The 27600-nt window shown below is 53.0% G+C and overlaps 1 protein-coding gene across 2 annotated transcripts in view; it reads right to left on the reverse strand.

The window, feature by feature from the left end:
• The window catches only part of LOC118230226 (T-lymphoma invasion and metastasis-inducing protein 2-like), a 57553-nt gene that overhangs the window by 21193 nt on the left and 8760 nt on the right, over positions 1-27600 (reverse strand). Inside the window, exons 1-9 of one of the 2 annotated variants that reach the window (XM_035423046.1) lie at positions 17591-17731; positions 13814-13883; positions 12026-13246; positions 10640-11102; positions 8427-8599; positions 7339-7563; positions 4848-5033; positions 3981-4127; positions 630-686 (exon numbers count right to left, since the gene is read on the reverse strand). In XM_035423046.1, coding sequence (XP_035278937.1) covers positions 630-686; positions 3981-4127; positions 4848-5033; positions 7339-7563; positions 8427-8599; positions 10640-11102; positions 12026-13240 — 2466 coding nt within the window. In that variant the 5' untranslated portion in view covers positions 13241-13246; positions 13814-13883; positions 17591-17731. Of the gene's footprint in view, positions 1-629; positions 687-3980; positions 4128-4847; positions 5034-7338; positions 7564-8426; positions 8600-10639; positions 11103-12025; positions 13247-13813; positions 13884-17590; positions 17732-27600 lie in introns of those variants that run through there. The other variant, XM_035423045.1, reaches the window with a different exon arrangement.

Here is a 27600-nt window from a genome sequence, read left to right on the forward strand (position 1 = left end):
CAAGCCTTGTGCTCGCGGTAATGCCTGTTTGTACTCAGCGTGAATCGGGTTTAGAGACTGGACACCCTCTCCGTATGCCGAACCCAGGGCACCAGCCTACCTGCTAGGGCAGCCCCGTGTGGTGATGCCCTGACTACTACTACAGCCTGAGCTACTATCAACATAACATAACATACACGTCTCTCTGCCTTGAGAAAAAAAAGAACACATTCTACACAGAGCCACCACCAATTACGTAAGGGCAATGTTTTACAAGGGAACATGCTGTGCCTCATGCAGCGTGCTGCAATAATGCCTAGGGACACGAGTTCAAATCCCTACTACGCATATGACCCCTGAATGGAGGTACGACCCTCAGACCCTGTCAGTCAATGGCTGGCCCGGTGTTAGGGACAACAACAGCCGATAATCCTGGTATACGCTGTTGCAGAGTTCTAATTCTTCACCACACGGGTGACTCCTGTGATTCTAGATCTCAAAAGGACACAGTGGATGGGAAAGGTCCTGTGCAACTATAGATCCCAAAAGGACACAGTGGATGGGAAAAGTCTCTTTGGACTGTAGATCTCAAAAGGACACAGTAGTCCCATAGTAGGGATGTAGTAGTTCCTGCAGGAAGTCCGACTCACCTCTGAGCTGCTGGGGGGAAGATGGCCGAGCTGTCCCCCGCCGGTACCCTCGAAAATCTGCAACACAGGAGGGGAGAAAAAAAAACCACGCTCAAGACCCATAAAACCCTTCAACCCGGGACAGCGCCGTAAATAGACGCCAGTTCCTATTCTCTGCGCTTAATTAAAAACCGTCCATGTCAGCCGCCAAGCTTTGATACTATTCTCATCCGGACTGAAGTAAAAAATAGCGTCCGGGGTTTTGCTGGATGTAATAAGCGGCGCGGCGAGGGTCGAAATTACAGCTCCTGGCGACGGGCGGATGAAACTGGCGGTTGGGGTAACGACGGCGGGGTTTGGCCGACCGGGGCCTTCCCCCAGCTCGGGGCCGCCGTCCGTCCCGCTGCGGTGGGCACGCGCGCAGACGTTTAGCCTCCGGCGCGGGTGACCGAGCCGATAAAACTGGCGCTAACTCGGGGCTCCGCGGTCGCCGAGCTTTCGTTTTTTTCGGCGTGACGGAAAGCGCGAGGGGGGAACCCCCCGCTGCAGCCCCTTCAGGGCTACGCCTCCCCCCCCTGCGCCCCCGCCCCTGAGAGCTGCCAATCCAGCGTCGCCGCGGAAACAGCTACGGCGGGGAAACGAATTAGAGCAGAAACGTGCGCCGCGGAAGCTGATGGAAAGTAGCGCAAAAGCATGTCATGTCTGAACCGCAGTGGACACAGAACGAGAGAACCACCCCTGAGAGAAGAAGTGAGAAAGTTCCCCTCACTGCTAATACAAGCCCCTCTTTTTTAAAAGCAGGGAATTTTCAGGAGCAAATCGTCGACGTGCGGAACTGCGCGCCGCCAAGACTCGCTGGACCGTGCGTCTGGATGGAAAGAGGGGAGGCGCAGCCAGCGCGGAGGCGCGGGTTCGAGCGGGTCTCTTGTTCCACTGGCACGCGCGCGCACGCGGCGGTACGCGTGCTCTGAGGTATTCTGTGTGGGAGCGCTAAGTCCGCGGGGGGGCTTTCCCGGGGACTGTGGCAGATTTCCCAGAGGGCAGGATCGGCTCATCGCCCGAGGGTCGAGTTTCAGGAGCGCGTGCGGCTCAGCGCGGCCGAGCGGACGCCCCGAGACGAAGAGCGGCATGATGGGAAGGAGCGGCTTTTGTTCGGTCGTTGTACCCACCATCAGGAGAGCACACCTCCCCTACTACACCCCTCCCTGAAAGGAAATAAAATATTTCCATTTAAACTTTTCCTATCACAGTTATGCAAATGCATAAACAAAGCCCTCCTGACGGAAAAGCGGAAACGTGTTCCGAGGCTCTGATTGGGCGAACAGGCAGCGCGGTCCGCGCGGATCGTCGGCTCGCTCCTGAGCGGAGACGCAGGCGGTGGCGGCGAGCGCGTTTCCTTTACCCCGCTGCGTTCGGTCACGAGCCGTCGAAGCGGGCCGGGGGGGGAGTCCCCCTCCCTCACTCAACGTCAGAGGAAACAAAACGGCGTAAGACTCCCAGACGGGCCTGTCCTGAAGCCCAACGCTCCTCCAAACACTTTTTACAGACGCCCAGACAGGAAGCGGGCCTCCCGGTACGGGCGTCACCTCCTCCGCTCACGTCCACCCCCCCCCCCCCCCCCCCCGAAGGTGATCAAAAGGTATTTTTATTTTTAGTTCCGCTGTGTCAGAAACCACCCGGACGCGGAAAACCGGAGCTCCAGGCCCCTGGCCCCGCAAAGCGAGGGTCCCTTTGATAATTAGCGGACACGGCGGCCTGCGCAAACCATCTGCCGGTCCCCGCGGAGACCGACGCAGCTTTCCGCAATTTGCCGCACGCGGCTCTTAATAATTCATCTTCAATTTCTGTTTGCTTTCCCATCGCCGGCTCCGCGCGCGGCGTGAAATTATGCGGCGGCTAACCGGGTCTCATTACGAAGGGTCACAGCTACCGAGGGATCTCTAATCACCCGGCATATGCCAGGAAGCAATGCCGCATGCATTTTTAAAGTGGGGGGGGGGGGGGGGGGGGGGGGGGGGGGGGGAAGGGGGGATTCGGAGGTGGGCGAAGAACATTTTGTGCGTTTCTGGATTTTGGCCAGTCATCTCTTGGCCACCGGAGACGGGACTGTTTTGTTTTGTTTCCGTTTGTTTTTTTTTTGTTGTTTTTTTTTTTTACATTTCTTTTTCAAATCCACAGCAGAAAAAAGCCGGTTTTCATTGGACGGGAAACGGGTGACACGCTAGGGAGGGAATGACAGCGCGCGCCAGCGTTTCGTTTGAGAGACGGACGCAGCGAAGCAAAAGCTGGCTACTCCACATCCTCTCGCTGGAGCGAGAGAGAGAGAGAGAGAGAGAGAGAGCGAGAGAGAGAGATCTGGGAAGCGGACGGTAAAGACGACAACGCTGACCATCTATCTCCGGGACTGTAACACAGAGGCATTAACAGGGATACCATATGCTCCCTCGGATCCAAAAATAGACACCCTAGAGCCTGCGAGGAAAATGCTGTAGAAGGCAGAGGAGAAGGAGGAGGAGGAGGAGGAGGAGGAGGAGGTGGAGGTGGAGGAGTAAAGAGGGAGGCTGGAAAACACATCAATAACAGACGATGGCCCTCGCAAAAAAAACCCGACTGGAAAAACAAGTCTCTCTCCCCATGCGCCGTTTGGAGCTTCTGCCACTTCGCGTGAATGATGGCTTTACAACTGCCCCCTGCTCTCAGCAATCAAAAAAGGGCCCAGGCTGGGTAACTGCCGGGCCACGGCTCTCGTGAGCCATTCACCGCAGCACAGGGAGCGGTTAAAAATAAAAGTTTATCAAATGGCTTCTGTCCACAACGCAAGACTCTCAACTACAAAACCGCCTTCAGGTGGAATTGCCTAATGCGGAACACAGACGTTCTCAAACTAGGCACGGGCTTACCCCTTCGGGGTACGTAGGATACCCCTCGGAGGTACTTAAAATACACTTTGTAATGGCATTTTAGGACAAGCTGTTCTCCAACTTAACCCACTGAAATATATGTTTATTTTATTTTACATGAAAAAACAAACAGGAGGCCAGGTTACAACTAAAATACATGCAACTAAATAGCGGTCGGTGTGGATTTAGCAGTTTGGTCTCGCACGATTGCAGAGAAGCTATTGCATTCAGCAGCAGCAGTGGTGGTAAAAAAATAACTTTAAAAAAAACTGGTGACTAAAACTTACAATGTTTTTTTTAAACAACACAGTGCCTCTCTACATACTGATGGAAGTAATAACATATGCTTGCATATGCTCCACTAAGCAACCTCATCCATGTTATTATTATACTTATTATTATGATGTTATTATGGCAGAATATGCATCACTCCGCTGCTGCTCTGAGCGTGTGCAGAGGGCAGGTCCCGTACCTGTGAGACGGGCTGCCTCTTGTCCCGGCCTCGCCTGGTCAGGCTGTCCAGCCCCTTCAGTGAGGAGAACAGCCGCCTTTTGTTCCGAACCCCCTGGGAGACGGAGCGGGAAGGCTTCCGCAGCGTGGCCTCGTCCCGGGAGCAGATCTGAGAGCACGGACACACACACAGATAGACACACACACACACACACACCACATAGACACACACACACACACACACACACATAGACACACACACACACAGGCACACACACACACACAGATAGACACACACACACACACACACGCACGCACACACACACATACACACACACACGCACACACACACACACACACACACACACATACACACACGCACACACACATACACACACGCATGCACATGCACACACACACACACACACGCACGCACACACACACACACACACACACACACACGCACGCACACACACATAGACACACACACACACACACACACACACACACACACACACACACACACCACATAGACACACGCACACACACACACACCACATAGACACACACACACACACACACACAGGCACACACACGCACGCACATGCACACACATAGACACGCGCACACACACAGACACACACACACACATGCACACATGCACACACACATACACACACACATCCGAACAGAGTGAGAACAGGATTCACCATTGTGCAAGAGTAACACTTTTTCCTTCAGAGGTACAACACGAACACCATGACCTAACTAAATAATGTCACATCCCATTTAAACGTCACAGCTACATAAACACAAAGGTTTTCTGTACGAACTCCTTCACTGAGAGCCAGGGGGATGTATTCCTCTTAAAGGGCGGGCCAGGACTCACCAGGGCGTGGAAGGACGACACCGAGAAGATCCCCAGACGGCCCAGGGCCATCTTGGAGGGCCGCCCGGCGGCGGCCAGGAGGCTCTTGGGGTTGGGGAGCTCGCCGCCCTGCAGGCTGGACAGGTAACAGCGCAGGCGGAACAGGTCCACGTTGAACTTCTCCAGGTTCTGCTCCCACTGCTGGATCTGTGGGCACGGGGGAGGGGCTGTAATGGCTTTCAGATGTGCCCCTGAGCCTGGCTGCGATGTAAGGGGTGGGGACGTGGGGGAGGGGATATGGAGATGGGGGAGGGGCAGATGGGGGGGGGAGGGGTTCTGAACCCTTCCTGACATGTCTAAGAAGGAGGAGGACAAGGAACAGGAACGGCAGCAGAGCCCAGCTCAAACCCAGTAAAAACCCGGGAAGTCCGGGAACTCGCTCGCACGACGTAAATTAACTCAAGGGGGCTTACGGTCCTGACTGGGCTCTGTTTTATGAGAGAAACTCACATTTTTTCCCAAGCAGGAGTACATCCATTACTATTGTTCTTCATTACTCATTTATGGAGTATGTATGAACCTCCCTACCTTTTCTACATAAACTCCATCAGACATAACCTCCGGGCCCGTCCGCATTCGAAGTGCAGTTCGGCTGAGAACGCTTGACAAACGCCAGTACAACGCAGATGGCGCGATCCCAACTCAGGACCCCGGCATATCAGGTGAGCTTTGCCGTTAGTCATGTTTCACGATGACAGTGACCTCATTACTAAGCATGGCAGACTTTATTTAGAATTGACCACATCCTGGCTTCGTGCCTCTAATTTCCCCACTGAATCGCTGAGCAACGATCAAAATCGAGGTAACCTAAAGGATGCGAGCGCAGGGAAATACGGTAAGATAACACCGGGAAAGGCACCGGACCGAACTCGACAAACGCCCGCCTCAGGCCAACCGATGCCAGCGTTGTTACTGCGAGAGGGCTGAGAATGTCACCTGGTAACCGTAGGATTTGGGTGCCCCCGGGCGCGCTGGTGATCACGCCAGCGCAGCTCAGACATGATGGATCATGAACCGCGAGCGCTTCCTGTAACTGGACCTTTTCCCGCTTCTCTTAATGATTCATGGTTTTTCATCGGCCATTTAAGAGCTCATGAAACAGCTTTGTGGCACAGCACAACATCTCTCTCTTCCTCTCTCTCTCTCCGCCCTTCCTGCTCTCTCTCTCTCCGCCCTTCCTGCTCTCTCTCTCCCCCTCTCTCGCCTGCTCTCTCTCTCTCTCTCCTATTAGCTCACGCTTTTACCTCTTAAGCCCTTTTTCTTCTCCTCCCACAGAGGACGAATTGTTTCAAATGCAAAGCGATGAAAATTTAATTCGCCAGACGGGGCAGAGGTTGACTTCAAGCAGACCCCCGATGCGGACGGGACTGCAAAGTGTCAGAGGGGGGTGGGGGGTGAATCCTCACTTCCTCCTCCCCCCCCCTGCCGCCCCCCGATTTAAAAAAAGCAGTAGCAGTCACCAAATGGGAAGGAGGATTGTGACTAGGCGGGGATCTGGCAACCCATGTGGAACGTTGCCAGTTTGGGAAGAATTCTCCTTCTCGGGTTTTGATCTCGCTCTTTGCCCTGGAAGCTAACATGACAGGGTTCCAGGCCTTTAATGTGGAAGAAAGGGACAGATGAACCTCCCGCCATGTCCCTTCCTCCGTACCCTGCCTTTGTTTTCGCTGCTTTAGGAAGAACTGTTGATACACGGGCTTCAGAGCCCCTCTCTGGCACAGACACACAGGGAAAAAAAAAACTCCCTTCTCACTGCGCAGATCCATGACTTCATCTGGTTTTCTCGTCAGGCTGGAACGCTATGAAAGTGGATAATGTGCAGCAAGAGCCCATTACCACAAACATCTGGAATACAAACTCAGTGCAACGTGTAGTGGCTCTGTGCCTGTGTGTGTGCGTGCCTGTGTGTGTGTGCGTGTGTCTGTGTGCGTGTCAGCATGTGTGCCTTCATTTGCATCTGTGTGTGCATCCGAGTGTGTTTTTTGTGCATGTGTTCATGCGTGAGTGTATGCATGTGTGTATTGTTCGCATGTCTATACGTGTGTGTGCTTTGTCTGTGTGTGTTGAGTGTGTGTAGGAGAGAGGGAGAGAGACGGACAGACAAACCTCCACTCGAAATCTTGCCTCAACACTCAAAACAAACCGGTATTGTATTTCTTATTTTATTCCATAAAAATTTAAGTTTAATCCAGAAAGCCTCATGAAAGCATGCAGTGCCGGATGGTCCTGCAATCAAAAGCGTACTGGGCATGAAACAGAGAGGGAGCACGGCACCAGACCTAAACCAAACCGTAATGTCCCTTCCCACACTCATCACATGAAAAACCCTGGACCTTCTCTGAGGGCGGGGGATCTAAAAGGAATGGGCGAGGGGTGGGGTGGGGTGGGGTGGGGTGGGGTGGGGTGAGGGGGGAGTTTGGGCCCCATGCGCGAAAGCCGCCGGTCCCCTCACCTGGCTCTCGATGGCCTTCCTGTTCTTGTGGTCGCTGACGACGGACAGCTGCAGCTCGGCCATCTTCTTCATCTTGCCGTCCATGTCGATCTTCTGCAGCAGGCCCTGCGTCTGGCTCCGCAGGAGGCGCACCGTGTCCTCCTTCCCGTGCCGCTTGGCGAAGAGCGAGGCGCTGGCCGAGTGGAGCGCCGTCACCCAGTTCTCCAGGTCCGTCTGGCTGGTGGCCTGGTGAGGGGTGAGGGGTGGGGGGAGGGGGAGGAACCGGGAACCAGCGCGTCAGAACAAGGGAGAAGGAGCAGGACGTGTTTCAGCTGAGGGTTTGTCGAGTTCTGAGGGTCTGGGTAAGACTGTGGCTCAGTGTGTAGGGGAGCTGACTCTCCTGACCCCGCATCCGAATTCCCCGCGTGGTTGGAGGTTCGAGTCCTGACTGTGACAGATTCAGCACTGCAAAGCTGTCTCCTATCTGTAACCCCTTCTGATTTTCCCCGTCTGAGAAAATACGAAAGGTGGACGGACTGCCTGCTCTTCGTAAAAAACATTTTTTGAGGATCTAAAAAAAGCATCAATAATTTCACACTCTCACAAAAATACACGGCCTGGTTCAATTTCCTGTACAGGAGGCCGATGGTAAAGCTATTAAAGCACATCGGACAGGCACTACTTATTTCCCCGTCTTGCGTGCGGCGAAGCTAAACTGACAGCGTGGCCAATGTTGGAAGGTTTTCATGCTGTTTTGTATACAGAGAGCAGAAATGAGATCAGCCACCAAAGAGCCAAGAAACAGATAAACATCCCAAAACAAAACAGAAAGCTGATCCCTGACGATGCTGCCGCTCGGCTGGGAATGAAGAACAGCTTTATTAACGCCCCGACAGTCGTTATCCACCTATAGCTACCAACTCATAAAAATGAGAATGAAGACAATGCATGAGATTGCACGCGTGTGGGTGTATGCGTGTGCGCGTGTGTGCATGTGCGTGGGGGTGTGTGCATGTGCGTGTATGCGTGTGTGCGTGTGCGTGTGTGCATGTGCGTGTGTGCGTGTGTGCGCGTGTGCATGTGCGTGGGGGCGTGTGTATCCCGCACACCTGGAACAGGTACACGTCCCCGTAGGCGTTGCTCAGGCAGAAGACGTGCTCCTTTTTGGGGTGCTCGGGGACGGCCTGCACGACGCTGTCCTCGGCGAACAGGGCGTACGACGGGGAGAGCTCCTGCTCCGCGGACGTCTTCCCGTAAGTCTCGTAAAACAGGAGCGTGCAGCCTGCAGGGGCGGGGAGAGAGAGACGCAGCGCACGCAAAGACTCAATTACACTCATTAACAGCTTCATTTAACCAGTCACAAATGACACACATAATCCTGTAACAACACCAACGTATGAGGCTGGTTCTCGAAATATTTTAGGATATTTATGGTTGTAAAGCATTAGGAGAATCTCTTGTGAATGCAGCATTGTGGTCTGCGTAACAATTGGACATACTTTAGTTATGGAAAACATTTTGCACTCTCTCCACACTTACTTATTCTGGTGGGATCTCACACATCAAAGGTCAATACATAATCACTAGTCAGGAAAACCACTTTCTAAATGTGAGATACAGGCCTGGATTCAGTCAATAAGTGACTTAACACTGACTCACGAGCAAACGCCAGTGAGCTAAAGCATGTAGCTTTCATTCGCAAGTCCGAGTTAAGGACAAATGGCCTTGCGCTGTAAGATGCAGAGACCCCCCCTCTCTGACAAAGTGAAACTCGAGAGGCTGCTTTGACGGCCGTGCTCGGCCTAGGAAGCGCTGCCTGGGTTTTATGGGGCTATTGTGTCTGGGCCAGCTGCGGTGGCTGTGTGAGCAGCCCCGCGGCGAAGCGCTGGTGACTAACGTTTCCACAGCGGCGTCCAGGAGCAGCGCTGTAGGTGGGACGGCCTCTTTTGGCGGCTCAGCCTCCCGCAGCCAGACGCGCCTGTGGGCGACGCGCTCAACTCCGGGGGGGTGAGCCAGGCCGGCCGCCTCCCGCCTCGCTGACAGCTCACGGCATTCGCAAAGACAGGGACGCAACCCAAACCGCAGGCGTGGCACAAACTCCCCCCCCCCCCCCGGCGCCCCGCGACAGACGCTTCCCAGGCACCGCCCGCATCGCGTTACCGGATTTAGACCCGGATTCGCGTCCGGAGCGATAGGATGTCCGCACAGTTCGGAACGGACGGATACAAACCGACATTCTTTTATCGCCGCCCCTGTCGTTTTTAATTAACTCCCATAAAGCCGCGGAACATTTTCTTTTTGGCTTCGGCGAATTTTCAAAGGGGAAGAACGACGGCTTCGGGGACGAACGTAATCCCGCGAAACGTAAGGGGCGCGGGGTCGCCGTTTCGAGATTCACGGCGTAACCGTACAGGCGAGCACGTAATTCCCAGAGGGGCTTTTAGGATATGAGATCACAGTACGCTGTAAATGTAACGCACTGAGCAGGCCTGACCTTGGATAGAGTTTATCACTGCGCCCCCCCCCCCCTCGGCCTTCAGAACAGGCTCCTATCAGCTCTCTCACGGAGAGAGAGAGCTCTTCTCCAGTTACACTGCTACATACACTGTGAGCAACGCATGACTCAACGTCTGCATTAAGTCACTGGAACCGAGACGCCGATGCCGACCTTTGAAGCGAGCGATCTGCGTTAGCTTAAACAAAAATACTGTCTGTTTATTATTTTGCAGCGCTAACAACATAATATGCATTTCTAGGATTGTTTGATGGGAACATAGCATTATGAACACACGGCCAACACACAGTCATCCAATGGCTATGACTCACTGCGTATGACACATCGTGTATCACGCAAGTCATCAACTGCACTTTTATAAGCAGTAGTTTCCACAAACAACAACGTTGCACCATTATTCAACATTAAAATTTTTGAAAATTTAAGCACCTAAGTGCCCAGATCCTGTGTATAAAATCTGTCATTGGTTGCACTAGGTTTACTTAACTGTTATACTACTAAGGCTACCATATCACAAATATGATAGCTATCCATGGGCTCTAAAATACAGTCTGGGAACTGAAAACCAAGTGTCGACTTTCATGCCTGTAGAGCAGTGACTCCCAAACCTGTTCTGGGATACCGTCCTGTAGGTTTCCACTCCAAGCCTAACAAAGCACACCTCATTAAACAGCTAGAGATATCGTTGAGTTACTAATCAGTAGAATCAGATGCGCCAGATCAGGGTTGAACATATAGACCTACAGGAGTTCGGAGAACAGGTTGGGAGGCGCTACCATAGAGCTACTGTGTCCCCAGCTTCCCTACCTTTGAGCGTGACCCAGTACTGCTTCCACTTGCGCCGGGCGACCAGCTCCAGCTTCCTGTCCTTGCTCAGGGTGAGGAGGGGTTTGAAGGACAGCCAGCCGGCCCGCCGGACCACGCCCTGCTCCTTCTCCAGCAGCAGGTCCAGCTGCTCCAGGGAGCCGCGCGACTCGCCGCTGGACCCCTCCGCCGTGCCCCCCTCGGAGGGCTCCGCCCGCTCCTCCGCCCCCGGGCCCGCCTCCAGCTCCCGCATGAAGCTCTCGTAGATGTTCTGCCGCAGGGCGTCGCCGCTGCCGAGGCTGGCCGCCGGCCCGTTGGACGACCTGCGGCGGGTGGGCGGGGCGGGGGCGGGGCCGGGGCCCGGGTGCCACAGCAGGCTGGACATCTGGGAGACGGAGCAGGTGTCCGCCGTCAGCCCGTCCACCCCGCTGTCGAAACAGTCGCCGGCCTCGCTGCCCCTGGGCTCCTGGGAGAAAAGGGGGAGGGGCAAAGGGAAATGGTCAGGGAGCTTCCAGCTGGCCTTCTCAGGTAAACGTATTTCATTGTAGTCTGTCCAACAGCCAAAGCATTCACGATACCCTAAAATAATTAGCCAAAGGTAATTATAGGGAGAAAGTGTACACTGAGCACCACTAGCATGAATATTGTTATTGTCGAGATTCAAAATAAGCCATTTGGGATGTTTACTCAGGGTGCTGTGGAATTCTTAACACAGTACAGGCCTGTAATTAATCAGCTCAACACAAACAATTCGCTGAACTATCGCTGACCCCGGGCCTGTTCCTAATCCAGAGTAAGAAACACGCTTGTCAAGTCTTTGAATTTAAGAAGCTCAGTGCACACTTGGGGGTTGAAAAGGTAGTTCAATGTTTTTCAATGAAGATCTGCAGGCATTCACAGAACAGTAAATACCTGCACTAAAAGCACAGTTCAGCCATTAGTCTGTTCTTTAAGCTCAGTGGAGCTTAGCTAGTGACTAATGCAAAAGATCACTTGACATATTGTACTGATTTGACTTCATCGCCCCAGTATGTGAACTGAGCTGGCTGAGGAGACAGCAGTTTAGGCTGAGCAGACAGCAATTTAGTGTAGTGTCATGGTTGGTAGTATGATCACAGCAGGTAAATAGGACGCGTTGAAGGGGCACAGGTTATTTTGTTCTTTACCGACACAGTACATAGTGTGCATAGAGTGCCCACACCAGAGAGCTGCATCAGACAGCAGCTCAAATACAAAGTTTTAATCACAGGAGCATCCTTCAGAGCACTCTATGCCTCCAACCACAGTATAAACCGATAAGCAGCCTTTGCTTTTAGTGTCCATTTTACACGGAGGAACTCCTTATTCTAACTGTAATACATTTGGCCGTGGAAAGTTGGCACTCCTCACCTGCAGCTTCCTCCTCTTCCTGCTGAGACTTCCTGTCCAGTCGCTGATGCGCCTGATGCGGCTCTTGAGCGCGTCCTTCCTGCTGTTGCCCTCGACGACGGGCCGGGCCTTGCGGCAGGGCAGGGTGTAGGAGGCGTAGCGCCGGGCCCCGTGGCAGTCCTCCTCCGGGAGCTCGTCCGGGATGGACGCCACCGAGGAGCGCTGCTGGGCGTACGCGGCGCCCAGGGCCTGAGCCGACTTGGAGGCGGGGAAGGTGGAGCTCGAACCCGAGCCCCCGTGGAGGTGGGAGCGGGAGGCCGGCGTGGACGCGCACTTGTGGAGCCCCCTCAGCTCCTCCTGCAGGCCCGCAGAGTTCCCCGCGCCGGGTTCCTCGTGGCGGAGGGAGGATTGGGCGCCGCCCCCGCCGCCGCCGCCGCCGCCACTGTGGTCCGCGGCCTGCCCGGAGGAGCCGGTGTTGTCGGCGTCGCTGAGCTCCGCCCCGTTCCCCCAGGGCGAGTCGTACCAGGAGCCGTCCGAGCTCAGGGAGCTGCCCTGGCTGGTCCGGAGGGCGGAGTCGGTGGGGGCCTCGGGGCGCCCGGGCGCGGCCGCCATCTCCAGGGCGGGGGAGTACTTGAGCAGCTGCACCGGCCCGCCCGACTCCTCCGAGCCCTCGGAGCCGCCCCAGCCGCAGAAGCCGTCCGGCGCCGGCTTGGAGCCGCCGCTGGTGGTGAACTCCACCCGCAGGCTGCCGTCCTCGCTCAGGAGCACTTTGGGGCTGCTCTCGTCCTCCGCGGGCTCCCACGCGCAGCCCGGGCCGCCCCTCCGCTCCGGCGTCCCGTACCCGTTCAGGGCGTGGCCGTTGACCGCCGCCTTGTACCCGTTTCCTTGGGACAGCTGGTCGCAGCCGTGGCGGTAGCCGTTCTCGGGACGCAGCTGAGAGCCGCGCCCTTGGGTGCAGCCGGCCCACGGCCTGCCATTGGCTGCGGCCTTGCTCCCATTGCTTACGTATTCGTAGTGGTGGGAGGCGTAGGGCTGGCTGTTCTTGTGTTGGGTTAGGCAGCCCCTCCCCGCGGCCCGGGACTTGTAACCTTCCCTGGTCTTCCACCAGCTGTGGGGGGACAGGGCCTCCTCTTTGGCTGAGCGGAACCTTAAGGAGCAGGACTTCTGCTTCCCGGGGAAGATTAAACTGTTACCCTTAGGCCCCGGAATGCTGTATATGCTATCAGAGTTTCCCATCTCAATCTGTAAAGGAAAATGGAGACTTACTGACATTTCACATATTTTCTGGGGAACATTATGATTTTAATCAACTGCAACTGTGGAGAGGAAAAAATTTAATGCAGACGTTTTGAGGGTTGTGCTTTTACATGACTAAAAGGATGAAGATACAGAGAGGGACTGAAATCTTTAAATATTCACAGGTGTTATGACTGCAGCATTAAATGACTTCCAGACAAAGAAAGAAAAAACGTCTGTCAATAATTATGCGCTTTAAGTTCAAAGAACACATTCAACTGAACACTGGAAATGGAGGTTCAGAAGGCTGGTAAAACAGTGTGTTTTGTTGTCAAACTCGTTCGCTCTCGTCCGAGTGTAAGAACTCAAAAATGTTTTTCTGTGTCTGCGATGTAACCCCAGGCTTCTAATGAGCAGAGCAAACGCAAACAAAAGAAGCCGGACGCGGATGCTAACGGCTACTCCCCGCTGCGCGTGTGGGAGTTCTGCTCCTGGCTACGGCGGTTAGCCACGCTCGGGTACGGCGCGGTACGGTGCGGTACGGTGCGGTACGGCGTGGCGGCGGTCCCTTACCAGTTTCCACGCTTTTCCTGAGTGAGAACGCCAGCGGTATGCATGGTCTTCCTCCCTTCCCTCGGCTCACCTGCAGGGACACAGAAGGGCGAAGGCCAGGTATCAGACACTCGGCCAGTGCGGCGCCGGTGGGGTGGGCTGGAGTCCGACTCCCCGTCCGTACCCTGCCCAACTGCCGGCGCACGAGCCTAAACGTTAACAACGGCTTTCCCTGCTCCGCCGCACGTCGCAGTCTTCAGCTGGTATGCTGTTTATTTTTAAACTCAAGAATTCCATTACAAGTTTCCTTTTTTATCTTTTTTTTCCCCAGGACTGCTAAATTTAGCCAACAGTGAGGACTAAGGAAAGTGTTTCCCATAAAAAGTGACACCCCTTATTCCAACGACCTCGGTCAACAAGTACTACCGCTCCCTACACGTGCGATTGGGTCTCTCTGAGAAAGACCACTAATTATCTGAACAGCCCTACAAAAGTAGCTGGGCTCTTGTCACCCACAGAACTGAAGTTAATGCCACACAGTCTCCCCGATAGAGTAGGTCTTCCAAAAAAAAAGTACACCAAAAAAAAAAGCCTCAGCCCCCAAAACCCTTTCTCTCTCTTGACCTAGAGACTTTCAGATTACAACTGGTCGCTCTCAGAACCACATTAGTCCTAAAACACTGAGCGGGCCGGTCGAGTGCATTCACACGCACGTCACTCTCTCCAAGTTTCTGGAGGGTTTTTTCGAGAGGCCAAACAAACGGGCCTGTCATACGCTGGCCGGGGACGGCTCACAAAAAGGCCGCGGGACGGCCGTGTCATTACCGCGAGCGGCCCTTTCGGGGGGGCAGGGGCGGGGCGGGGGCGGGGTTTAAACCCGCGGCCCGACGGGCCGCCGCCTCTTCAGCCCCAGACAGCCGGCTCCTGCCGGGGGGCGGGGCTGCTTTTTTGTCACACGTTTGTCGCCTTTGCGCTCGGACAAGCTGTAGTGAAAGGCCGAGGTGCGATTTGAACCCCCCAAACCCTCACGCATGCATGCGCACACTGACACACACACACACACACACACACACACACACGCACAAACATCTGCAGCCGACTTTTGTGTGTCTCTCCTATAGGCCATCTGCTCCCTGTGAGGGGGGCCCCCTATCCCGGCTTTCTTCGGCCGTACACAGACTCCCACAATGCTTCAGGGCAGCAGAGAGGTCACACTTCGGGGACCAGAATGCATTTGTTTAGCGGGGGCGGTGGGGGGGGGGGGGGTGCTGCGGCTCTCCTGCCTTCAATACCGACATGTCTATGGTGCATTTGCGCATACAATTGGAGCACTGTGGCAAGAGTGTGTGTGTGTGTGTGTGACCATATATCCAAACACTTGTTGAATTAGCCATTTCTGAGTAACAGACGCTAGTCCTTGAACTTCAACTTGAGGAACCACATCTTTAAAAAAACAAATCATTGATGAGGCTGAGGACAAGCCCTTCTTCTCTTTGTTTGGGAGGACACTGGCCTGCTATTCTGAACTTTTTAAAATAAATAAATATAATAATAAATAAATATGCTTTTGTCTCAGGCTGAAAACAGACTGCTTGACAGGTAATGCCCTTCAGTCAGGACCTACCGCTCTCTCTCTCTCTCGCATCATTCCAAAGCGGCTCTCCTCAATCCCCACCTGTTTACACCACCATTAGCACCGCCGCGATCTTGATTAACAGCTTTTACGAGGGGCTTTTATGAGTCAGAGCCAGCGCTCTCCTGTCAGCATTCTTCCTAATCAGGAGAAGTACAGTAACGCCGTAAATCATTGCGCTTTCCTGCAGCATTAAAAGCAGGCAACGGACTGTAATCGCGGCCATACACAGAGCAAGTACAGGACCTCATCAAAAGGAGCTTAGTCTGTGAAATTATGAACTGGATCAAGTTTATGACAAACTGAACTATAAAAAAAACGAGGTGGAGGAACGGTGGACTTAATTATTATAAGACTGATGCACTTGTTTATTACGTGTGACATGGAATCCATTTAAACAGCTGGACGTTCAATAAAGCAAAATCTGTTTAAAGCGCCTTACTTGAGAGTGCTGTGCATCAGCATTTTCCCACCTGAAATTCAAACCTGCAGCCACCTCAATACTGCTGTGTCTGTTTAGGGAAACACATACATGCAAAATGTGACATTTATGGGGTAAAGCCAATATACTTATATCCTCATTTTTGATCACTGTAGCCATTCATAAGAAACTGCAACGCTTGCTAAACAAAAGACTGTGTTGTGTGTCCGCACAGAAGTTACCCAGAAGCAATAGCACATTTCTGCCAACACAAACTCAGCTAAATGTTTTTTTTTCCCCCGCTGAGAATGAAAATAGTGTGCTCCACGATGGCGACATTACTACACAATCACATGACGCCACCGTCCCCGGTTACGATTTCCTTACCCCCCCCCCCCCCCACCGGCTTTCCTGTTTCGCCTGGCCGGTGTTTCTTAAAGGAGCGCGCGGCGCGATCGCACCGCCGCGCCTTTCTAACCGCACAAAGACCGAGGCGAGAGGTGGCGTGCGTCAACGACCCAGACAGACCACCGCCGCCGCCGCCGACACAGACAGAGGCCCCTGTTTGGGTTAACTTCTGTCTCGAGCGTTTCGTTTAGGAGACTGCGGCCAAGTCAAAAAAGTTTACGTTTAAAACCTGGACCGAGGCGGTGAGTTTTCTATGCCGCCAAATTCGACCCAGCGTCAGTCTAAAACCCCGCTTCAGAATTATGTCCCTCTCAAAAGAATCTGGAAGTCTCCTGGGCATAAAGTCATTAATCCTAATCTCTCTTCAGCCGAATACAAAAAGCACCGCAGTAATGCTGAACTTTGAGCAAAATAATACATAAATAACGCTAATGCTAATAAATAAATTAGCAGGGCGTGTATCAAATCTGTCTCTCTTCCCCGTCACCTTCAACTTTCAAAGCAGCAAACAACCAAAAATACCATGCAAGTGTCAGACTGTTCGATCTAAAGCAGCATAAAAATATTGAAAAATTCCACACACTGTGAACTGGCAGTAACTAATGCCCTCATGACACATTCAAATAAATAACCACAAAATCAGTTTGGTCTGGACTGATTCATTGAGAAGATACGTCTAGCTGCACAATAAATTCCACAGACAGTAATAAAGCAGGCTTGGAAGAGGATATTAGAGTGTGATAATTCACAAAATGGCTGTCATTTGCTAAGGAGCAATGCATATTGGAGACTGAAATATGCAAACAAAGACATAACTTGATAGTCTGAAACCAAGAAGCCATGTAAAGGTATCAGTTCCCTACCTGTAGTCTTGAATAAAACAAACACATTGTATCCTTCTCCCTGCTACACTATCCGACAAAGAGAGAGAGCGAGAGAGCGATAAAGAGAGAAAGACAGAGACAGACAGACGGACAGAGAGAGAGAGAGAGAGGGAAAGAGAGAGAGATCCTCACCTTACAACAGAGCTTTCATCTGCCATGTGTCAGAAGCGCATGCATGGAGAGTGCGCTGGCCTCTAATCTCACACTGCACTCTAAGAGCTCGAGCGCAGCGCGGACACACAGTCAGACACACACACACACACACACACACACACATGCATACACACACACACTGCCACATGCACAGACCTGTACATGCAGACTCACACACATAGTGTCACATGCAGACACATGCAAACAAGCACGCACACACCCAGACTTAATTGGAGGCTGAAACACACACACACACACAAATTGGCACAGTCAATGCTCCTGGGGGAAGCACATCTCACCAATCCGGACGCCGGGTTAGCGACTGCCCTCGTGTGAAGCTTAGAGACGGATGGTGTAGGATAAGAGACAGGTCGAAAAGTCAAAGCTTCGCTCGTTTCTTGCGCTTTCTGGCTACACCCTCAGGATAAGCTGGCTGGACTAAGCAACTCCACACTTCCTGCATGACTACTCTGTTATGATGTCACTAGCGAAAGTTCCCCATGCTGTGTGTTTTGTTTGTGACCTACACCCTCAGAGTCCTTTTTTTGTATTTATGTAATCCACACCCTTAGAATTCAGTGCTTGTGACCTTTACAATTTCCTTCCATTGGTTAAAACAGGACTGTGACAGCCTAGCCAATGTGGTTTTCCACAGGGGGAAATGATGGAACGACTGGGCCAGACTAGGAGCCGTAATGGCGGCAGACCACCGGGGAGATGCACTCAGACTGCTGCTCTCCTTTGACACTGCATGCCACCATAGAGCCAGGAGCAAGACTACCGCACCACACAGCATGCTCATGGCGGGGGGGGCACAGTCGGCAGAAAAAGTCAAGGGAGGGAAAGAATGCAGAGAAAAAGAAGGAGAAAGGGAGAAGAGAGAAAGAGAGAGAGAGAGAGAGAGGGGAGATAGTATTGTCAGCCACAGTGGCACTGCGGTGTTCAGCCCTCAGCCAAGAAATCTAATTACGGAGGGAAGGAGGCAGAGGACATTCTGTGGTACTGACGTCCCTCACGCGGCAACCAAATGTTATGGTTTCCATGCCTCCCTTCCCCCCCCCCACACACACACGTTCCTGCCATGCGCATATTTGAGGTTTGAGAGGGAACCGTGTCCGCGGCGTGCCTCCCTGACGCCACGGCCCGGGGTGCGCCGCCGCCGCACGCGATCGAAGAGCGCCAGACAGCGAGGAAACTCCTTCCCCCTCAGCCCTGCCGCTGCGCATTTACCTCTCTCTAAATCCTCTCCGGCCATCAGGAGGAGGCCCGGGGTTCTACGGTTGCCAGGGGACGGGCCAAATCCCCCCGAGGAGGAGGGAGGGAGGAAAAGGGGGAATAACAGAGCAGGTGTCTGCCTGTTCCGCAAACCCTCCGCCAGTGACAACCGCAATTAATGGTGTCGGGGGGGGCCCGGGAACAATCTTCTTTTCACACAATCCTATGGCCCGACTTAGGAGTCCTACAGTATGTGCTCTGGTTTTATATTACATCTTATCACCTCCCGGAGTTTCTGAACGACCGCTGATTACTTCATTAAACCAGGACCTTTGATATGCCGGCGTCTGGCTCGAAATGCAGCCGGAGATTAAGCATCACGGAAGGGGGAGGGGTCAGACCCCACATCGTGCCGTCCCTCCCTAATTACCCCCTGCCCCGCCCTGGTAATGACCCCCCGCGTCCTCTGTCCTCTTTTTCATCTCCGACGTGCAGGGCCTGTGCGGCAGCCTTGGCACTCTCTCCTGCTCCTTCGCACCTGCTCTGACGTTACAGGCCCGAGGTAAAAAAGCCGCCATTTTCCCCCTCGCGTCGACTCCGTAACATTACAGGCATTTACATTACAGGCATTTAGCAGACGCTGTTATCCAGAGCGACTTACACAACTTTTACATAGCATTTTTACATTGTATCCATTTATACAGCTGGATATATACTGAAGCAATGCAGGTTAAGTACCTTGCTCAAGGGTACAACGGCAGTGTCCTTACCCGGGAATCGAACCTGCGACCTTTCGGTTACAAGCCCAATTCCTTACCCACTGTGCTACACTGCGTAACGGCGAGTGCGGGAGGAACGGGGCTGTCCCAACGAGGGAGGTTAGGAGAGGGCGGCGTGCAGCCAGGCCTGGATGAAGAGACGGCCCAACAGCCACCGATCTGGCAGCGCACTTCTGCCAAGTCACTGGGTCGTTACTACTTTGTGTGTCGGTGATGTCATTCTGCTCTCTGTGTTCCGGTATATTCCGCCCCCCAGAAGAGCCCGCTCGGAATGTTTACCCTCCCCGACTCGCTGCGCGAACCCAGACGGCGCAAGGAGGGCCGCGCAGCGCGTCCGACGGCCCCCGGTTCGAGCGCGTTCCCACACGCTCGACGCGTGAGGACGATAGCCAGACAGAAAGGGCGCTCTCTGCCGCTCTGAGGAGTGACTGGGGTTGGCGGAGGTCGAAGGAGAAGGACGTGGGTAAGGGGGGGGGGGGGGCAGGGGGGGGGAGTCGCTTCTCATGGGAAAGCAGCGGGGAAGCAGAGATTACAGAGCGCAGCAGAAACATTAGCGAGAGGGGGGGGGGGAAAAAACAGAGCCGGGCGCCAAGGAGCGGAGAGAGAGAGACTCGCTTTCTGCGCGAGGAAGCCGCCGGTCCACACCTAGCAGCGCCGCGGCTCCGGGACCAGGAAGCCTGACCCGCTTCCTCCCCGGGACAGAGGAGGGCCTTGTGCTCGCTCGGGGCGGGGCCCCCCGATCTGGCGGAGCCCAAAAAAAAAGAGAACGCGCCCGGGAGACATTCCAGAGAGAGACGAGACGCCCTTTTCATCCACGCGGCTGCGCTCGTCTGCTCTGGTCTGGCTCTCTCCGCTCTCTTTCGCCTTGACGCGACAAACAAAATTCGGTCGGGTTTGTTTAAAAACCAGGAGCTACAGTAGGTCTCTCCCTGCGCTCGCCCGCTCTGGTCCGGCTCATTTATAACGCCTGACAGGAAGGGCACGGACAGGAGCACAAATGCGTTATCTGCGCCGTAATTGAATAAGGTCGACTCCCTTCTGTCTCCGTCGCCACCGGTGAAAGTGTAATGATTAATAAAATTAGTGTTTGGCTCACTTGTTACCATATGGCAGGGTTTTGTTGGGGAATAATTAGAGCGCCCTCTTCGCAATCCATCAGTGAAATTGACCAGTTAGTATGTAGAGGAGCAGAGAGGGGAGGAGGCTAAAAGAAAGGTTGGGACAGCAGGTTTAACATATTCCCCCACACACACCTCCGACCTTCAGCTGCATTAGCACTGCTGTAAGAGAGATCCAGAACTAAAGCCATAAGTTAGCATTTGTGTTTTTGCTCTTTGTGAGTTTGGACTTTGTTTGAAAATTAGCTACGTGCCACTAAGCGTAGCAGTGATATTCCAACTTAGAAAAGTGAAGAGCAAGAGAGAAAGAGAGAGAGAGAGTGTGTCTGAGTGTGTATGTGTGCGTCTGTTGCGTATGTGTGTGTGCGTGCGTGCGCCAGTTGCGTATGTGTGCGTGTGTCTGTTGCGTGTGTGGGTGTGTGTGTGTGTGGCAGTTGCATATGTGTGTGTCTGTTGCGTGTGTGTGCGCCAGCTGCGTATGTGTGTGTCTGTTGCGTGTGTGTGTGCCAGCTGCATATGTGTGTGTCTGTTGCATATGTGTGCGAGTATGAGTGTGCGGTTGTATTGGGGGGGGGGGGGGGGGGTCCTCTTCATTCACGCTCAGTCGCCTTCATTAACCATCTCACTGGGAGACCTCTTGCCAGGAGCCGCACACCCCCGGCCCTCTTCTTCTGGCCGAGTGGGGCGCACAAAACATCAAATTATGCGCCATTGTCCCGGGGGACACAAAGGCAGCGCGAGTGCCTAGCTCTGGCCATTATACTCTGCGTCCAGATGCTGCCGCACCCCACCCCAAACCCCCACCGTCCCCCTCCCCCGGGGGCTGGGCCCATCCATCACAGCCCATAAGAACCATTACACACAGAATTCCATCAGGAAGGGCCTGACACACTCAGACACCCCAGACATGAACCCAACAGCGCTAATAACAGAGCGACGTGGCTGTGTGTGTGTGTGAGTGTGTGTGTGTTTGGGGGGGGGGGGGGGGGTGGGGGTACGGCTGATGTGTGGTCACATAAGCACAGATGACATTAATGAGGTTCAAGTCATTCCTCTGCCTCTTTCAGACTACAGAAAGCATATGGTGAAAATGTTTGGAGTGTCTCTGCCATGCTTACATCTGACAAGCACATTGAGAATTAAACTCCATAGAACACTTAAACACATAAACTATCCAGCGCAGAATAAGAAAACTGATTTCAATTGAAGTGGATTAATGAATTCTGTTACACACTACACCATATGATTCGTCTAATGTCTCCCCATGTGCCAAGTCATTGTGTTATTTAGACAATATTCTAATATTTTGTGGACAGTTTTCGTCACTGTGCGACACAGACTCGGTTGTACTTCGCGCCCCTTTTTCCTACTGCACTGTCTCTGGCTCCAATTTGCACAAGATGGCGGCGCCATCAACGGATGATGTCACAGTGACTTGGTTCATAGATTTTCTACAGTCTATGGTAGATTTCCAGTGGTTGTCCCAATGCCTGTCTTCAGAAACTGGACTGTCTCTCAGTGCGGACGCTCATTCCCGACACGCCCGGCTGAGAGCGCGGTCCGCGGGCTTTCCGTTGGCCGTATTCGGCACAGTGGGTCAGCACCGCATTCTCTGGCGGTCACAGAACAGTGTGTCGCCTTCCTCCGACGACCGCCAGCTAGCTCCATTTCGGTTCAGTTCCGTTTCCATTTGGTAAACAACCCCAGGGAGACGCCGGGTACAACCGCCATATTCACGGCCGTCCTTTAAACCCCCCGCTTACTTTTCCCCCCAAAAAAACGGGCGAGGTCCTCCCATTTTTCTGGGGCGCACCTGGTTAATGTGCATGTGCGCAAACATTACACACAGGCAGTATGCGCACTAATGGGCAGGATGTGGTGGTCGCGGCTAAGCCTGTGTAAACACGCCCAGCTCCTCCGCGCAAACCTTGGAGAGCTCAAATCAATCCGCCCTCTCTTCTTCCTTTAAGTCCCGCCTCCTCCAGGGACCCCAACCGTTCATTCGAACTAACCCCCATCCTGGGTACAAATGCACTGCTTTAACGCGGCAGTGGGATTTTAAAGGAATAAAACAGGTGTTTTCACTCAAGGAACTGTAGTCGCCATTTTATCAAAAAATGTAAAACCGAGGGCAAAAGTGCATTTGTAATAAAATGTTTTGTATAATCGAAGGAAAGTGCAAATGCACTGTATAACAATTACTGAATGAAAGAGCACTGAAGATCACTGAAGTACCTATGGCCTACAACACCTGGAAAACACGTCGCTCTCATCGCTGACTTTTCGCTGATGTGGTATCTCTTTACCGTTCGCTTATCTTGGCTCTCCTGAACAGGATCAATCCATCACTGATTCAGATGCCAGCGATAATATACACTGCTAGGTTCAGGAAACATAAGGTTGCCACCGCAGAACTTTGTTGGTCTTTGTTGCACCGTGTTAACATTGCTTCCTGCATGGCTTTAGCACTTCCCTTCTCTTAGCGAGTTATTGTGTTACTTGCCGATGACCTCTCATCGTTTACATTTTGTCAGTTTAATTATGTATTTTGCATAACGAAGCAACCTCGCTCAACCTTGCCAAATAAGGATGGACGTAAAAGACACTTGGCATTGTGTCCTTAACATTACCATGTCCCCCACAATCAGACCAGGTCCACACCAAATGTTGGGTTTCTATTTTATCGTCATTTTTTGATTGTACCATATTCTCTCAGCAGGCCTAGACTGAAGTCAGCGGGTCAGTGCCGTTTTAACGACGCGGGTCTAAAAAAAGAAGGATCGCTCGGTCGGTCGTTCAGTCAGTCGTTCAGTCGGCCGCGATTAAACATTTATAACGCGTCCCCGCGGAGCCGAGGGTTTTCGGGGTGGCTCGGCGCCAGAGGCGGAGCCCAGAAAAAGAAACTCAGGAATTCTGCTGACGAGCTCCTTCTCCTGGAAGCGAGAGGCCGCCCCGACGAAGGACTCCACACACGTGCGCGCCGCCGCATGCACACACACACACGGCCGCGCCGAACACAGTCCCTCTCTGTGTGTGCGCGGCAGGGCGGGGCCCGCGAGAGAACGGGCGGAGCCTCGTTTTTTTTCTTTTTTTTTTTTTTTTTTTTTTTTAAATCGCCAGCCGCTTCCCATCAGCTGACCCGTCGCCCCGCTTGAAAGGTTCGCTTCTTACGGGGGTGTGGGAGTAAAAGCGTTGGATGTTACGCGTGTATTTTTTTTAAAGTTTCCGCGGGGGGGGAGAGACTCTGCAACACAATGAGGTCACACATGGCCACCGTGCCTCGAGAGTCAGCGCGCTGCACTGGGAGCATTAAAAGAGCCTTAAACGGGACAGGGGGGGGAGAGGGGGGTCAGGAAACAGGCCCCGTTTCCTCTGGAGGACAGAGAGGGGGCCCTTGTCTTCCCCCCCCCCCCCCCTGCTGTTGGGGAGGGCGGGGCGCGTTCCGTGCTCGCCGTGGGCCCCCAGACCGCTCGCTTCCTTCTCTCGACCCCGTTGCGGGCTTCGACTACCAAGCCGCTTCCTGGCCAAAGAAACAGGAAAGACCCCACTGAATACAGACGAGAATCTGGTTTCTACCAGGTGACAAACCATGTGACCGCTGTTGGCCTGAAAACACACACGGTGTTCCAAGCATACCACTGCAGGACAAGAGACTGGCTCTGCAAAGCAGCAGGCGTCCATTTTGGGTCCAACTGCAGGGGCCCCACAACATTAACTTCAGACACAGCGCATGGCCTGAGTTGATGTCATTGCAACTAGATTTCCCATAACTGAATTCTAAATTCGTATGTTTTTAAGAGCTACAAAAACTTCGACAAATGCGATCTCCAAAGGCAACCAGCTGGCAGTTTCGATTTCAAGCCAACAAAAGCTGGAAATGGAGAAGTGGACGTACCTGACCGACAGGCTCCTAAGCAACAAAGACAACCACGATCAGTTTGTTTACCTTTTTCTGAGTGTAGAAATGCATTTCTGTTGCTGGGAATGTTACGATGGCAGACAAGAAACCCAAACCTGCCATTTTATCTCATTGTAAGCCCGATGCAAAGTTAAAAAGCTATAAAACATTTCGCAACATATTTCGAAAGCAAAACAGCTGTTGCAGAGTGTCCATGACTGAGAGAGTAAAATACATCCCAAACAAGCCCCTCTTGCTTATATAATATTATATAAGGAGTAAGGGAGTCTGAGGCCAAAGAGCGTATTTCACTGGGGACCACAAGGAATTTTGGAGGGGAAAAAAAAAAACACACCAGCCTTGTGTTACACAACATATTGGGCAAGACTGAAAAATGGCAGGAGGAATGTTCTGGATCAAGCGAGCGATTCAGCCAGCCCGGGCCAGGATAAAAGAGAGGGGCTGCTGATGGCTGTTTGACATATTCGTAATAGAATCTCAGTGATGTCCGGACTGAACGATTCGATAAAAGCGGGTTCAGAGCCGGTGCCGTTTCCAGGAAGAGCGGGGAGAGACAGACCGCCATCCGCAGACTGCAGGAGGAAAGGAATCTGAGGGCAGACCCACATAAGTGGTTACGTAACAGGGAACTGCAAAGCGATGTCATAGAAGGATCGGGAACGGAGAGCATAATGGAAACAAAACGTTTTGGGGGAAATGTCGCAACCGAAGGAAATCGGATCCCCATCCAAAGGGAGTCCGGGAAGCCACAACAGCAGCTCTTATGCAACCCGAGAGAGAGAGAGGGAGTGAGAGAGGAAGGGGGAAGAAGGGAGGAAGAATCAAAAGGGAAAAGAAGAGTGAAGAGAAAGGAAACTTTGGGGGGAAGGGAGAGGAAAGGAAAAATGTAGGGAGAAGGGAGAAAGAGGGATGGGATAGGAACCATCGTCTCATAAGAGCAAGGCTTTGTTTTAATCACAAAGGCTTGAGTAGCATATCGGACTACAGTGCTATGGGGAGGGCATACAGAATGCACACACACACACACGCATGCACGTGCACAAACACACACAGACACACACACACACACTACCACTGCCTCCCCGTTACAACTTGGCCTGCACCGAGCCTGGAATCCGCCAGAAACAACAGACAAATCCCAACGAAAACCAAAGTTCTGGGGTCAGAAGAGGTCGCATTGATCCTACGCAGGGGTAGAGGAGCCCAATTTTCTCTGTATAAGTTCCTTAATCTTTAAGGATTTTAGGGACTGGGGCTCTGCCATTTTTACCCCCGCGGGCTCGACGGAAACAAAGGCCAGCTCTGTCTGGAGCGACTACACGGGGCGCGGGCCGGGGGCCAGAGCCGTCCTCTCCCCCACAACAAGGAAACGCGACCGGGGCCCCCGCCACCGCCACCTGCTCCTCATTTCTACTGTTCCCGCTCTCAGAGCCGGGAACGTCCTTCTGAAAAACAAAGAGCACAAAAAAGAAAAAAGGAGAAGGACCGTTTAGCCACGGAGAAGGGCTGCCAGAAGTCTCCCCCAAGAGTTTCCTCTCAGCCGGCCGGCCTGCGTGCGTGTGTGTGTGTGTGTGTGTGTGTGTGTGTTTGTACGCACGCAAGTCCGCGGCCGTGCCTGTCCACGTGCGGGTCTGTCTGTGCGTATGCGTGCACACGTGCGCTCGCTTCCCTGCCCCAAGTCCGCCCTACTGCTGAGTGTCTGAGCATGTCTGAGTGTCTTTTGTGTGTGTGTGTTTGTGTATGCATGTGAGTGAATAGGTGCGTATGAATGTGTGTGTATATGGGTATACGTGCTTGTGTGTGTTTATGCAAATGTGTGTGTAAACATGCGCATAGGAATGTGTGTAAGTGTGCGTGTGAATGTGTGTGTGTGTGTGTGTATGCATGTGAGTGAATAGGTGCATATGAATGTGTGTGTATATGAGTATACGTGCTTGTGTGTGTTTATGCAAATGTGTGTGTAAACATGCGCGTAGGAATGTGTGTAAGTGTGCGTGTGAATGTGTGTGTCTGTGTTTGTGAGTGTGTGTGTGTGTGGGGTGGGGTGTTAAGGGGCTGATCATTATTTTAAAAAAGGCAGGGAGGGGGAATAGGGTGGGGGGGGGGGGGGCTTGCAGAATATAAGACTCTGTAATTAAAGGAAGCTCTGGCACAGCATGTCACAGGCTAAGATGTCATTCCCTACTATGGTATGGAAATGGGGGATGGGCCTCGAGCAGAGCAGGGCCTCTGCTAGTCAAGGGATGCCTGTGAAAAAGCAGCGGGTTTGACGGGATTATAGCTCAGGGAGGGGGCCCGCGCTCTACACACAACCGTGCTCTTAAAACAGTCCGCCGCTCCTTAGCATTGTTTCTCTCCAGCGCGCGACCATAGCCGCATAGCTGACACGGGGATACGCAACTGCTAACAACCACCTTATAACTGCAGCTCTTTGTCCGCAAATTAGCAACCGAGCGAGACAGACTGTATTTAGGAGACTGTGTTTTCAACGTCTCGGGGCGGGGGGGGAAGACGAGCTTCCCTCGTGTTTTTCTTGCGTTGATTAACCGCTGGAACTGTCATGATGTCATTCTGGCTAACTGCGACCATAAATGCACAGCGGTCACCAGGAACACCGACCGCACAAAGGGCTCATTAATGGTTATCATATACAAAACTATACAAACTCAATCTTTTGGCGAACAGTTCTGAACGAGAATCCATAGCGTTAGCAGGAAATGGAGCGGGCCACCATTTAATTCCGCCATAACGTCATCCGAAATGGACGACGCGCTGGCGCACAGGTTTTTGCTGGGTGGTCATTATCCTAAACGGGACCACCGATGCCATCAGATTTACTGTAAAGCATCATTATTAGACCCCGGGGCCCCCGCTGTGGTTTCCCCTCGCCGGTCGGTCGGGCAGACCATAGGGCGCCTAACCGGGCCTTCTCACTCCCTCAGCTCCGCAGGGAAAGCCGCTCTCTCCGCACGCGAAGATGGACGGCTTCGCAAATTACACCCGCGGGCAAATAATAATCGGCATTATCAAAAGCCGCGTGGTAAACATTTCCTATGTGGAAATATCGGGCAATATGTAGGGGGTGCACGTCCTGCGCTGACAGGACGGAACCGACCAATAGAGCCACGTGGCCGGGCCTGGATGACAAAATGGCCGCCCGTCAGGTCTTGATCACCTCATTCAACCTTTTTTCCGGTTTTTGAAAAGTCTGAATGTCCTGTTTCTTGTTTGCCTGGTTTGCCTTGAGTTCTGGCAGTTCAGGGGCATGAGCGTGAAAG

This window comes from Anguilla anguilla, chromosome 6 (genome assembly GCF_013347855.1).
Source record: "Anguilla anguilla isolate fAngAng1 chromosome 6, fAngAng1.pri, whole genome shotgun sequence".
Lineage (NCBI taxonomy): Eukaryota > Metazoa > Chordata > Actinopteri > Anguilliformes > Anguillidae > Anguilla > Anguilla anguilla.